Here is a 14,228-nt window from a genome sequence, read left to right as displayed (position 1 = left end):
ACTGTTAAATTGTGTTTTTACTTTAAAGTCCTGTCAATGAGCTTCAGTGACACCTATGCTGCTGTATCAGCTGTGTTATTAAACCTCGGGTTTAATGTGTTTAATTCAGACTCTTCATCTGAAAAACAACAAATCCAAAGTTTGACATAAAAACTCTTTAATGTGCTTTTACAGTCAGGACTGGACGACTTCAGTTTCTATAAATGTTTCTGAGGAAATCTTAAAAAATCTTGTTTGATCAAATCTCGCTGTTAAACTCCAGAAAGGACAGAAAATAAACCATCAACATCTCGTCTGATCTCTCAAACAGAAACACCAGCCAATCAGAGAACAGGATGATTCACTCTTCAGAAACATGAAAAAATATATTCAAATTCTTTCTTTTTTAAAGTTTTCTAGAATCTAATTTCCAAAACTCTGCCTCCTCCCACCTGTCAGACTGTTGCTGTGGCAACGGACAGGTAAACCATATCCTGAGCTCCCTTTAAACATCAGAACTACACTACCCACAATCCCCTGCATCAGGCAGAGGCACATAAAGAAAAGAAAGGTACAGATACTTTCAGTCTGTCTTAATCAATAACCAATAATCAGCCCAGTGGAGCTGATAACAGCTGTGTGATAAATGTCTGTGATACAACGGATCAGAAAAGGTATAAATATATCAGGATCTATCAGAATTGATCAGCTATCATTGATTAGATATCAGATTAGCTTTGGGCAGGTGAGCACCCAGCGGCCAATCAGAGCAGCTCGTACTGCCTCAGGTGCATCCGCTGGATGATGTCACGACAGTCGTTGAAGACACGGCGGATGTTCTCTGTGTCGACGGCACAGGTGAAGTGAGGGTAACAGTAATGTTTCCCATCGCCGCTCGCCGTGCTGATTCTCTGAGAGGACACCACAGACAACGAGTCAGAATCAACAAGTCAATGAGTCAATGAGTCAATGAGTCAACGAGTCAGAGTCAATGAGTCAACGAGTCAATGAGTCAATGAGTCAACGAGTCAGAGTCAATGAGTCAACGAGTCAGAATCAATGAGTCAATGAGTCAACGAGTCAACAAGTCAGAGTTAATGAGTCAATGAGACAACGAGTCAGAGTCAATGAGTCAACGAGTCAACAAGTCAGAGTTAATGAGTCAATGAGTCGAGTCAATGAGCCAATGAGTCAACGAGTCAGAGTCAATGAGTCAACGAGTCAATGAGTCAACAAGTCAACAACAATAATAATACTAATCAAAAGTGTTGTCAGTGTATTAACGTGTGAGCAGTGGTTTTTACCAGAAACTCATCTCTGATGAAGAACTTGGCTCGAGTCACTCTGGGGTCTTCATCAGCATCTGGAACAGCTGGAAACACAAACACATCAGGACGTGATGTTTATTGTTTATAATACGTAAATAAGAACATCATTTACTGAAGTCACAGTATAAATACAACAATGTAAAATACTCAGTCACAAGTAAAATTACTGCATTCAAAATCCTACTTAGGTATTATCAGCCTCAGGTGGTAAAAGTACTTCCTGTAGTTACAGTCTGACAGTTAAAGTACTTCATTGTGCAGTAACTGAATCCTGTGACTGATCTCTGATCAGATTATTGATCCTTCACCAGCAGGTTGTCGTAGCTGCTGCAGGTGGAGCTGGTTTAACTACACCAGATACAGTTAGTTTAGTCCACTGGTTCCCAACCTGTGGGTCAAGCCCCTCCAAAGGGCCACTCAGTAAATCTGAAGGGTCGTCACACGATTCAGTGTACATGTGTATTTATACCATCAACAGGTACTTGGTAGTTGCTGTATTCAGGGAAATAATCCTCCAGTTTAGATTTTCCAGCCAGAATCTTGTCAGCCAACACATCCTGTTTGTTCAGGAACAAGATCACTGAGATGGTCTTTAGAAACCTGCAGCCAATCACAGAGCACAGAGGGTTAATGTCAGCCAATCACAGAGCACAGAGGGTTAATGTCAGCCAATCACAGAGCAGGGAGGGTTGTGTGTTGAACCTGTTGGTCCAGATGGATCTGAAGAGGTCCAGAGATTCTCGCAGCCGATTGGTGGAGTTGTCCTCTCTGATCACCATGTTGTAGCTGCTGCTGGCTGCTACAAAGATGATGGCCGTCACATCTGAACACAGAATAGAAGAAATATAGACTCTGATCTGTGGTCAGTTCTTATCCTCTTCTTATTTTTAACGCATTTTGTTTCTCACCATTGAAGCACTGAATCCACTTCCTGCGTTCGTCCCTCTGTCCTCCCACATCAAACATACTGACAGAGAAGAAACATGTCAGTGTTTAGTAACAGAGTCTGTACCTGTCTGTGCCTGAACTCCTCACAATGTCTCTTTATGTTTTTATGAATGGACTAATTTAACTTGATACTCAGCTGTTGATCTGATCTTAAACTCAACCTCTGACTTCACCTGAAGATTTCACCTGAAGACAGAGAGTCTGAAGCTCTCTGATTGGACAGTTCATGCAGCAGTGCTCTTTGAGAGATGTAGTTTAACTTAATAGTTATGGACACAGTCTGTGAACTTTGATCTTTTTTTAACAAAAAATTTTTAATTTTGCTCCACATAAGAAAAGCAACAGTCAGGTAGAGGAGACAGGTGATTGGTGCAGGTGGGCAGAGGGGGCGGGGCTAAAGATACTCACTGGAAGTTGACTTTATCCACCTGAAACCTGGTTTCAAAAATTCCTGAAGTTAAAACTCTGCAACGCAACAAATCCTACAGGAAAAGAAGAAAATGTTTTAACCATGAGCCCACAAACAGATGAGTCATCACAGATGCTGCAAGCTGATTGGTTGGCTTTGTTACCTGGTCAGTAGGTGTGTAGTCCGTCTTCCTGACCGAGTCCAACCTGTCCAGAAAGCTGCAACATACACAGGTGTTCATGTAGCATCTTACAGTGACATCACAGGACCTTTCAACCAGTCACCTGCTTCTGTCCCCCAGCCCTGAGCTGTGATTGGTCGGTCAGGGTTAGAGGAGTGTTCTAATTGGTCCATGGGGATTTAAAATGTTACAGGTGCTTTGAATGATTAAGTGTGTGTTTTATTACTGGGTTAATATAAGGTTAATGTCAGGTTAATCTCAGGTTAACATTAGGTTAATATCAGGTTAATATTGGGTTAATGTCAGGTAAAGTCTTCAGGTCATGAATAGAAGCTGGTGTAACGTTGTGTGATCTTACTACTTAGCGCAGTCGATCAGCTGATATTCATTGGAGCGTTCGAAACACGCCTTCACGCCATCGTCCTCCCACAGCTTCTGAGCATGCTCAAAGAACTCCTGCCAGACAAACAGAGAGTTTAATGTCCTGTTAGCGTCCCCTGCTGGCTGCAGACTTCACTGCAGTTTCAGTTAAATCTGACCAGCAGATAAAAGCAGCTTGAAGGAAAATGTGTGTGTATATGAGTATATGTAAATGTGCTTCAGTGTTTGTGCAGGTAAATGCTTCAGATATTGTCTGATTGAATGGCACTGACAGAGTCTGTATCCAGTCAACCAATCAGCAGTCAGAGTTTAGAGGAAACACAGGAAGACGCTTGTTTTGTCTCAGTTGTCCTCAGAGACCAGAGATGTTTGGATAATGAGGCCTCAGGTGAGACACACACACATACCTGCCTTGTGTGTGTGTGTGTGTTGTGTGTTTCAGGTGTGTGTGTCCTGTGTGGTTTCAGTCCCAGGTTAACTCGTTACATCATGTCATTAACATCATTAAAACAAACAAGCTCTTAACCAACTCTCCTGGTGCTGCTTTAAAGGAACAGTTCACCTGTTTTATTTAAGTAGCTGCAGTCACATGATCAGAGCAGTGTGTTCTCACCTCACCTGTCAATGACTCAAGACAGATGAGACCTGACTCAGGATCAGTCTGTGAGGTGCAACAGGTGAACAGGAGGCTCCTCAGCTGTTTCCTGTTTGTCCACCTCACTTCTCTAAATATGTGAATCAAACATGGACATGAGGTCTTCCTCCCCCTCTGCTGCTCCATCACCTCCCCCTCTGCTGCTCCATCACTTCCACCTCTGCTGCTCCATCACATCACCTCTGCTGCTCCATCACTTCCACCTCTGCTGCTCCATCACTTCCACCTCTGCTGCTCCATCACCTCCACCTCTGCTGCTCCATCACCTCCTCCTCCCCCTCTGCTGCTCCATCAGCTTCATATTTTCTCTTTAACTGAAAACATTTTCAGTCAGTTTTTACCTGAACTCTCGACCTGAGACTCGTCACAGACTCCACCACCTTTAATCAGCAGCTGTTCTCACGTCTCCTCTTGTTAAAACTAAATCTGGGTTAAATCTCGTCCCTTTAACGTCAAACTGATAAAATACTAAATAAACATTTAGATTCTGATGTCGACAGAAACTCAGAACCATCAGTGACTGAGATTCAGATTCGTCTCCACAGCAATGGAGTCACTACCACAGTCAGTCAAACACCTGACGGACGTCACTCCTGAGACATTTACCTGAGAGAGAGTGTGTGTGATTGTGTGTGTGTGTGTGTGTGTGTGTGTGTGTGTGTGTTACCTCTGTGTATTCAAAGTCAGACAGTGGCGCAATGCTCTTGATGTAGTCGACTCTGAACTGGTTGCCAGGGTTACCAAGAGGGACGGGTGGAGTCAACACACTCATGGCTGACACGATGGTCTGAAACACAGAGACATGCTCTGATTGGCTGCTCAGAGTGAACACAGGTGTAACATCTGTCAGTCTGACCTACCACGATGGCGTCCTTCACGTTTTTCCTGATGTCCTGAATCTTCTGCTGCTTCTCTCTGAAAAACAAACAGACCACGTCAGATACATCTCAGGATCAAAAGGTCAGAACTGACTCCCCTGTCTCACCTGTGTAGGTACAGAGAAACATATCTAACCTGTGTGTCACCTTGAAAACAGCCAACGGATTCAAACCAAACATTTAAAACTTGACTCACTCAGCGTTGAAGCCGTCAACATGAAGAATCCTCATCTGCTTCACTATGGTGCTTTTACCTGATTCTCCTGCACCTGCAGACAGACAGACAGTTAGACAGGTGGACAGACAGGCAGATGGACAGACAGACAGGTGGACAGACAGACAGGCAGACAGACAGACAGGTGTCTCACCCAGCAGTAACAGTCTGTGTGTAGCTTTATAAGCCTGTCTCTCTTTCTGCAGCTGTCTCTCAATCTTCTTGTTTGCTTCTCTCTTCGCTTTTTCATCCAGTCGTTCTTCCTCCGTCTTCCCTCCCAGACAGCCCATCTCCACTGGAACCACACAAACCAGTAACCAATAACCAGCAACCAGCAACCAGTAAAGAACCAACTGAAACCAATCAGAGTTTATCTGAGTTTAGTTTAGGATTTTCATTAAACTCAGATAAGTTTTGGTTAAAATCAGGTTTAGTTTAGGTTTTATTTAGGCTAAGTTTAGGTGACGTTTGTTGTTGGAGGCATGAAGGAAATAAAACCAAAACTCTGTAAAGTAGTTTAAGGTCAGCTCCTCCTTCACTGATAATCAATAAAAACAATCTGAAGACTTTCTGATTAACAATGATTTCCTGATTCCACGCCATTGTTTAATTACATTTGATTACATCAGACACATTTAATGTTGTTTCAAAATAAAAGCAGAATTTAATCGTCTGTTACTTTTTCTCCTAAAATAATCTCTTTGTGATAACTTCATTTTTACGACACTGACATTTTGCACAGCACAGAACAATATCTGCACCAGAAAAGACAAAAGAATGAAAAAGAAAAAACAGTAGAAAAGTAAAAGGAGAGAGTGGATAAGAAATTAAAAGAGACAAAGAAAGAAAACAAGACTTAATTGATCCCCAGAGAAGAATCCACACATCACAGCTGAAGCAGAAACTGAATCTGAATTCATCAGGAAATCAAATCGTTTCTCAGTTGAACTATAAAATATTTTACTGATAACATCGTTCAGTTTTTAGTGAAACAGAAGTTTGAATTGAGTTTCTTCATGTCAGCACCGAGGATCTGAACTCTGCTGGATCCAGTAAACCCAGTATGAAACCAGCTGGTCCCAGTTTGGTCGTGGTCGTACTGACCTGTAGCTGTTGGTGATCACCGACCCGTCACGTCTCAGCAGGTCCAGATCAGTCCGTCCCTCTGCTCGTCCATTAAAGTCCAAAAAGAAAATACAAACATTAACAGCAGCTCAGCATCCCCTGACTGCAGTCCAGCTCAGGTCCAGCTCAGGTCCAGCTCAGGTCCAGCTCAGGTCCAGAAGCAGTCCTCTTGGTGGTTTTCTTTCTTCTGTTAAACCAAGGAGAGAAACACCTGAGCTGTTCTCTCTCTCCCCGTCTGTCTCTAACCCCGCACCCCCCCCCCCACCGCCTATTAGAGCCTCATTAGTCGTCTCTCTGTGTTTTCTTTTGGGGATTTCGCTGTTTTTCCTCTGGTGTCACTTTGCTGCCTGACAACCAGCAGCTGGATCCACAAACACAAACTCCTACACTGGTCTCTGCTGGTGTCAGTCTGGACCAGAACTGAGTCTGGACCAGCAGCAAACAGGAGGTCAGAGGTCAGAGGTCAGGAGACGCTGATACTCCTGTAGATTTAAACCTGCTGCAGAGTTAACACAGGAATCCTTTCATTATGTTTTACCTCTTCACCTCCACAGGCTGATTCTGACTCAGACCTGAGGATGCTCACATCACCTGCAGATACAGAACACTGAACCCCTGCTTTACATTCAGTTTCCAGTCGGTTTTGGACGATTTAAAGTAAATAAATCTGTGATTTTCTGTTCCATGAATTTTCTAGAACCAGTTGAGTTCAGGATACCTGAGGACACCTGAGAGTTCTGACCCAGTCCAGGATGGATGGATCATCAGGTTTTAACTGGATGCATTAATGTATTTTCTGTCAGTCACTGCCTGGCATTGGTTTGTCTCCACCTTGTGGTCCATTGGAGTCACTACATCCTGTCACAGTCAACGATTGTCACCGTGGCAACCTGCTGTTGCTGCAACATAGAAAACTAACTTCAGTGACTTTGTCCTCTTTCTTTATTTAGTTGGTTTTTCTGTCCTCTGAGGAGAATCTGACCCTTTAACATAAAAACACAAAAATCACTAAAAACTGAATGAAGTCTGGTGCATGACAGTGAGTTGAAATAAATACACAGTGTTCATATTGACAGCTGTGTTTTTATTCTTGGTCTGAATATGTTCTGCTCTAACAGACAAGGACTCTCATTGGAGAAGTTTTAACATCTGTAAGTCTCCTCCTGATTGGTCGAGCTCATCTCTCCTCCTTCATTGGCTGGACCGACTCTTCGACTCTTCATCCTCCAAACATTTCAACCTGAGGAAACAAAAAACAGGTCCTGAACATTAAAACAGGTTTAATGTATTTAAACCAGATTTTAATGGTCTAAATCGACATAAACCACATCCTGAAAGTCTAGAACGGGTTCTAAACCAGATCCTGACAGTGAAGGGGGTCAAAGGTCAGACTGACTTCTGCAGGTGTTTGTCGCAGAAGGATCCAAGTCGCTGGATCTCAGACTGGAAAAAACTCTGGAAGACAAGAAAGACAGAACCAGTCCTGGATCAGGTCTGAGATCTGAACCTTGTCTACAGGCATTAAAATGTCATTTTCTTACACTTCACATGTGAACATGGACAAATCAACAACTGTTTCACACACAAACACCTGTCAGTCTGTATACACGATTCAAAGTACAGCAGTAGTATTACTGCAGTAATACTGTAGTATCTGTCAGTACCAGGATCTGTGTGTTGATGGAGTTCAGGTGAGTTGAGTTTTCTTCGAGCCGGTTCAGCTGATCAGTGACACTGCTCTCAAACCTCTGCAGCAGCAACAACCTACAACAGACACACACGTTGTGTAGAGGACACACAAACACCAGGTGTTGATGGACAGGTGTGTTGATGTAGGTGGTACCTGTGTTGGTGGACAGCTGTGAGCAGTGATGACACGTGTTGTTGACACTCTTTCAGAGACAGAAAAACTTCCTGTTCGACCTTCTGCCAGCAGCCCTGGAACAGTTCACTTCATTAATTGATGCCGATAATCAGAGCCAATAATCAATAACTGTGGTTACTGACGGTGAAGTGCTGTTCGAGTTGTGTTTTGAAGGTTTTGAAGGCAGCGGTGATGTCTAAAGTCAGGTGTGACTCAGGCCCCGCCCCTGGCTTCTTCACAGGCCCCTCCTTCTCGATGGATAGCCCCTCCTCCTCTGCGGATGGCCCCGCCCCCTCAGGTGAGCACTCTGAGACCAGGTGAGCAGCAGATTCAGTTCAAACACTGAACCAGAGATTCATGAAGTTTAACTCTGAAGGGAAACAAAGATAAATTACCTGTCACTGCAGAGTTAGACTCCTCCCCCTCTGACTGAGGCTCCACCCTTCTCTTTTGGGCAGGTGTGCCCTCAGTTTGGTCTGACAGGTAACCTTCACACAGACAAAAACAAATTAAAGGTTCTGACAGAAATAAAGAAGTGAACGATGATATAACCAAAGAAAAGGTAAAGACCTGATTCTGCAGCAACTCTCTTCCTGTCACTTCTCAACACTTCCTGAAACAATGAGAGAAAACAGGTGAGAAACAGAAAACATCACGTTTTCTCAGAGGAATAAAAGAAATGCACCTGTGGTAAAGAAGAGCTGCTTCCTTCAAACTCCTCTGTTTGTTCCTGTGAGATCTCTAGCTCCGCCCCCACAGGAACACCTGAGACAGACTTCAGAGTCAAACCGGATTCTGTTTGGAATAAGTTACACTGTCCTCATGTTTTCATGGTTAGTGGCACCAGTCACTGGATCCAGATCACCTGTACTCCAGTGTCCCACACCTGGATCACACCTGGATCTCTGTGGTGGTTTTGTATCTTGGACTTAGACAGAGGTTCTTATTATTTGCCTGTTATTATTGAAGCTTGCATAATATAAACACCCTGAGTCTGTGCAGCTCTGCAGACCACACACTGGCTCTGGTTCCAGATTGGTTCTGTAAATTTGTGCTGAAAAATCAGTTCAGTTTCTGACCTGAGTCGTACGTCAGAGTGGAGTGTCTGATCTGATCAAACAGAAACTCTGCTCTGCTTTTCCCTGGAGTCTGAAAAACAACCAAGTGAAAATTATTTTTTAGCTGCTCATCAAATATGATTATATGATTATATATATTCATTCTGTCAGTGTAATCACCTTTGTTACAGGGGATTCGTCCTCACTGCTCGGAGACGACAGAGGCAAAACTAGACAACAGAGAAAGAGAGAGAGCAAACAAACATTATGTTCAACAACAAATGCTCCATCATTTCTCTGTGTTTTAATCAGTAAACAGTGTAATGACACAAGGAGTCCAGCAGGTGGAGCTGATCTACAGCTGCTGCTACTGAAAACAGGAAATCAGAGAAATTGATGAATCTAAATGTTGGATTTCTTCCTCAGAAATAAAATATTACAAAAACACTATGACCCCATCTCTGGAATTATCTTTTACTCTTATTATTGTTATCATTAATATAATATATAATAATAAAATATAATAATAATAATAGAATTATGCTCTGTCTTTTTTTATAATGTAGAAATATAGTGAAAAGACAAATTCTGTGTTATCCTCTGGTGTTTTGGTGAAATAATTTAATATGATTAACTATCACAGTTTTGATCAAATTAAAAACTGTAGGTTCGTCTATGAAACTTTTTATTTGATCTCATGAAGAAATAAATTATGTTTCATCAAGAGAAACAGTTTGATGTTGGGAGGAGTTACAGATGGAGGAGTTAAAGATGGAGGAGTTACAGATGGAGGAGTTACAGATGGAGGAGTTACAGATGGAGGATCAGACTCACTCTTCAGCTGACTCTTGCTCCGTGGTTTCTTCCGGCTGTAGGATCTACCATCGTTCTCTGCAGAGGGGGGGCAGCTCTTCACTTTCTGAAAGACAGACACAAAGGTGGAGGTCAGGGATGTTTCAGAAGGTGCTGTTTCTGGGTCAAAGGTCACGGTCATGTCTGCTGCTCTGAGGTCAGCTCTGTGGTTACTGAGGTCACTTCAGGTCACCAAGGTAAATCACCATGGTAACAAACACCTGTCCTGCTCCAGAGCAGGTGAGGATCAAAACACCTAAGCAACACATATAAAAGACAGGTGATCAAACAGACAGGTGTAGGACAGACAGGTGTAGGACAGACAGGTGTAGAGACAAACAGATGAGCAGACAGACAGGTGTAGAGACAGACAGGTGTAGAGACAGACGGGTGTAGAGACAAACAGATGAGCAGACAGACAGGTGTGGGGACAGACAGGTACCAGGACTCTCTCTACAGCCTCCTCCAGCTCTCTCTGATGTTCACAGCTGAAGCTCAGCTTCACTGTCTGACCTCTGCTGCTGTGGTGCATGATGGGATTTTTCAGCCGGACACTGAGGATCATCTCTGCCCCAGTGCACTCTGGGAAAACACAGACAGGTTATCATTGACAGACTGACCCAGAGTCAGCCATTAAACACCTGTCCAGGTAACAGGTTTAATTTGGATGAAAGAAACCGACCATCATGTTTGAGCTCAAGACTGAAGTGATCGACGTCGTCTTTCAACAGGTGGATGGATCCCCACAGGTAACCCTAACACACACACACACACAGAGAGAGAGAGAGAGAACATGCTAAAAATATACAACATTATGGTAGTAGTACAGTGCAGTACAGTGTAGTATCTTGTGGTACCTGAGGCTCATTGATGAAGAAACTGACACATCCTGAGCCGACGTTAAAGTCGATCCAGAACTCGTCCAGTTTCTCGTCTTTGGGTTGAAAAAGCTGCAGGAGAAGAAAAGATGGAGTCAACCTGTGACGTGTAGTTTCTGTCCACAGGTGAGTGATTTACCTGAGTGGAGTCCAGAAACGCTGTGAGACAGGGGAAGGTGTAGACCCTGACAGACAGAGAGCAGGGAAAAATAACCTGAATAAACGGCTCTCAGATCAGATCTGCTGTCATTAAAGATTCATAAAGTTTATCACCTCCTCTGGTCTCCATGGTAACGGTTCACAAAGTTCAGGAATCGCCTGCAGTCCTGGAGAGAGAGACAGGTCAGAGAGAGAGAGAGAGACAGAGACAGGTCAAACAGACAGATAGACGAGTCACTCACCACCTCAAAGTCTCCGTCTCTGATGTCACAGAAGGCGTTGCTGATGTCATTGCTGGGGAACCACTGATTGGCTCTCTGCTGTCGGTCCTTCCTGGGTGTCAGACGACACAGAGCCTCCGATAGGCTGACCTGCAGCTCGTAGTCTCAAACAACAACAACCACAGTGAGAACTACAAACATGGAGGCCGGATGAGACACAGCTCTCATCAGAGACAGGTAATGTGACAAATCCTGCCCCCCAAGTGTTACAGGTGTTACAGGTGTGTCTTTACTGTTCACATTTAACCTCACCTCCAACTGTCAGAACTGCTGCTGCCACCTGAGACCTGTCAGACAGACAGGTAGAGAGAGCGACAGGTAACCAGACAGACAGTTTGATGGTTCAATCAGTGCTGACTTTATAAATGCAGAAGGGGAGGGGTGTTTACAGGATCTGGTTCTGATTCTGGTCGTTCTGGATCAGCCTCCGCTGCTCTCGACTCTGAGACTCCAGGATGCTGTTAAAGGTTCTGATGGCCTGAAATAAGAAAACAACTTTCAGCTCAAAGGTCCTGATACCAGACCAGCAGACAGACCAGCAAAGACCAGGTCACAGAACAATTACCTCCAGTCTCAGGGGAAAATGGATTTCTGCTTCCAGGGAAAACTGAGCCAACTGAAGAAGAGCCACAGACAGCTGACTGACTGAGAGACAGACAGGTGAGTGTAGAGACCAACATGTGACACAAAGTAAATAAATTGAAACTGAAGATCAAAAATAAAATGGAAGAACAAACCTGGGAGAGACGCCTGACCCAGTAGCTGACAGACAGATGGAGAGAGAGACAGGTGGAGAGACAGTGTTTAATTTAGAAAAAGTTTCAGAGTAAAATAAAAATCTGTGATTATCAAAGAGTCAAACTAGATGTGAAACTTTGTAGTGACAAAGACCTTTACTTTGTTAAACCACCTGTTGTTCAAACTTCCTGTTCTGGAGACATGATGTGTATGACTGGGGGGGGTTCATGTCACTAAAACAGCTGGACACTTAATTTCCCAGCATGCTCCTCACCAGGAAGTAATCGTAGAACTCCTCAGTCAGGCTCAGCAGGGGGGCGGAGCTTTTGTGGAGGTCAGAGGTCAGCAGGTCACGGACGGCTTCGAACCACAACATCACCTCCACAAACAAACAACAAACAAACAACAAACGTTGTGTATATAATGATACATTATTACTTTCAGTTACAGTATTTTCCTGTAACTGATTCCAGAATATCAGATTACTGATTACAGATTATCTACTGATCATTATGACTGTAATAGATTACTTTAGCAGTAAGTCCATGGCTGAGGAGCGTCTGCAGGTCGTATCTGTTCTCAGACAGAGTCTCTAAAGACTTCAACACGACCAGGACTCTGCTGAACCTAGATCCACACAGATCCTGCACAGACGTGAACAACAACAACAACACAGGATCATTCAGAGGCCGGTAAACAGGTACACACCTGTTTCCATGGTTATCACCCTGTCCCGTTACCTTGGTAACCTGCTGATCCAGCCTGGTGAGGGTGGTACTGTTTAGACCTTCGTAGTGAAGAACAGAAACCAGATGAGACGAGTCTCCACGGAGCAGAGAGTCCTCCATCTGAACCTGAAACTGACAGAAAGACAGACAGGTCAGAGAGAGAGAGACAGGTCAGAGAGACAGAGACAGGTCAGAGAGAGACAGACATCAGTAAATAAAATTCTTCTTCTCTGCTGTATTTAAATGAATGAATAATAATTTATATTGTTTTTGTTTATGTGTTTTTATTTTATTTAGTTTCTTTAATTTGAATTGAATTTGAATTTTTCTCTTTTTCAGGTTTAATGAAGAAACTTCATCTGGTTTTTAAACTCAGCAGCAGGTATTTTATTTTGGTGAGTCACTTCCTGCAGGACAGACAGCAGGGGGCGCTGCAGCTCTTCACTACATCTTAGATTTTATTTCTAAATCTCTTTATTCATTCATTTAATTCGAAATATTAAACTGATGTGAATATAAACTGAGTGATTGACGGAATATTAACGGCTCAGACTGAGAGGACGTTAAAAACACCTGTACGTGACGTCACAGTTAGTTTGACTCACCTGGGAAATTAATCCAGCAGAAAGTTTGAATCAGAGATTAAACCGTAAACTTCCGTCAGAGCCGGAGAATCTGAGTTACACTGGAAACACGGAAATATTGCGGGTTCTTTACCATGTCTTCTCCTCTGCTGTAGGTGTAACGGGAGCGCGCACAGCTGGCGCCAATTAACTCATCAGAGCACCGGGCCGCGCGCAGTAGCGGAGGAAGAAAATAGTCCCGACAGCGGCGGAGGGATATCAGCTTTCTTTTTTAACCCTATCAGACAACAGGGAATAAAGTTTAATAACAGGGAAACACGAACAGAAATGTAGCATCAAACATTTTCAAACAGTAAAAGAGAAGAAACAGAGTCTCTGTTAAATGAGCAGAAAAATGAACTGAGTTTGGTTTGAGATGAAAACAGATTAATCTGATTCAGACTGAGTCACTGAGACAGAGAGAGTTCAGACAGGTCCAGGTCCAGGTCCAGATCCAGATTCATATTCAGTCCGAACATGTATCATGAGAGTGACGGTTCATTATGTTTTTATTGTTCCTGCTCTTTGGGACCAACAGACAGACAGACAGGTGAGCAGACAGACAGGTGAGCAGGTCGTCAGGTAGAAGCTTCAGTCCTCTAATTGATGACCAATGAGTTTGTTTGTTTTGGGAGAAACACTGAACTGTTTACACAACACACACACACACACACACGCGCGCACAGATGAGCCGGTGTGTGTGTGTGTTTCTCTGAATCAGCAGCTTTAAAATCTGAAACTTTAAAACACACACACACTCAGCTGTCAGAAACCTGTAACTGATCGATCAGCTGTGTGATCAGTTTGAGCTGATTCATCAAACTGATCAATAATCAATGATTATTATTGTTCATTCTTTCTTTTCTTTACAACACACACACACACACACACACACACACACACCCCTCTCTCCTCCTCCTCCTCTCCGGAGGCTCGTGACCGCCTCACC

General features: G+C 43.5%; 2 protein-coding genes across 3 annotated transcripts; both read right to left on the bottom strand.

Annotated features, from left to right (window-relative positions):
- Nucleotides 1-188: 188 nt before the first annotated feature.
- Nucleotides 189-5,263, bottom strand: gnal (guanine nucleotide binding protein (G protein), alpha activating activity polypeptide, olfactory type). 2 transcript variants are annotated; one of them, XM_051067408.1, is made up of 13 exons: nt 5,128-5,263; nt 4,956-5,028; nt 4,850-4,852; nt 4,742-4,796; nt 4,549-4,668; nt 3,204-3,301; nt 2,828-2,882; nt 2,664-2,737; nt 2,216-2,274; nt 2,010-2,130; nt 1,777-1,907; nt 1,284-1,351; nt 189-890 (listed from the first exon to the last, which is right to left on the bottom strand). In XM_051067408.1, exons 1-13 carry the CDS (start codon nt 5,261-5,263, stop codon nt 744-746), a joined length of 1,140 nt encoding a protein of 379 aa, XP_050923365.1. In that variant the 3' UTR covers nt 189-743. The 2 variants fall into 2 exon arrangements, with proteins under 2 accessions (XP_050923365.1, XP_018542422.1); XM_018686906.2 differs by lacking the exon at nt 4,850-4,852.
- Nucleotides 5,264-7,038: 1,775 nt separating this feature from the next.
- On the bottom strand, nt 7,039-13,505 carry sycp2l (synaptonemal complex protein 2-like). Its single transcript, XM_051067406.1, has 25 exons — nt 13,374-13,505; nt 12,669-12,788; nt 12,459-12,572; nt 12,203-12,307; nt 11,928-11,952; nt 11,756-11,835; nt 11,580-11,668; nt 11,443-11,477; nt 11,152-11,294; nt 11,024-11,076; nt 10,890-10,935; nt 10,730-10,822; nt 10,555-10,627; nt 10,315-10,454; nt 9,855-9,939; nt 9,201-9,250; nt 9,042-9,111; nt 8,648-8,727; nt 8,533-8,575; nt 8,358-8,450; nt 8,106-8,269; nt 7,942-8,036; nt 7,763-7,862; nt 7,495-7,553; nt 7,039-7,338 (listed from the first exon to the last, which is right to left on the bottom strand). The coding sequence occupies exons 1-25, from the start codon at nt 13,374-13,376 to the stop codon at nt 7,290-7,292; spliced, it is 2,007 nt and encodes a 668-aa protein (XP_050923363.1). The 5' UTR covers nt 13,377-13,505; the 3' UTR covers nt 7,039-7,289.
- Between the last annotated feature and the right edge of the window lie 723 nt (nt 13,506-14,228).

This window comes from Lates calcarifer, unplaced genomic scaffold (assembly GCF_001640805.2).
Source record: "Lates calcarifer isolate ASB-BC8 unplaced genomic scaffold, TLL_Latcal_v3 _unitig_1690_quiver_535, whole genome shotgun sequence".
Taxonomy (NCBI): domain Eukaryota; kingdom Metazoa; phylum Chordata; class Actinopteri; family Centropomidae; genus Lates; species Lates calcarifer.
This window is presented reverse-complemented; position numbering and strand designations above follow the sequence as displayed.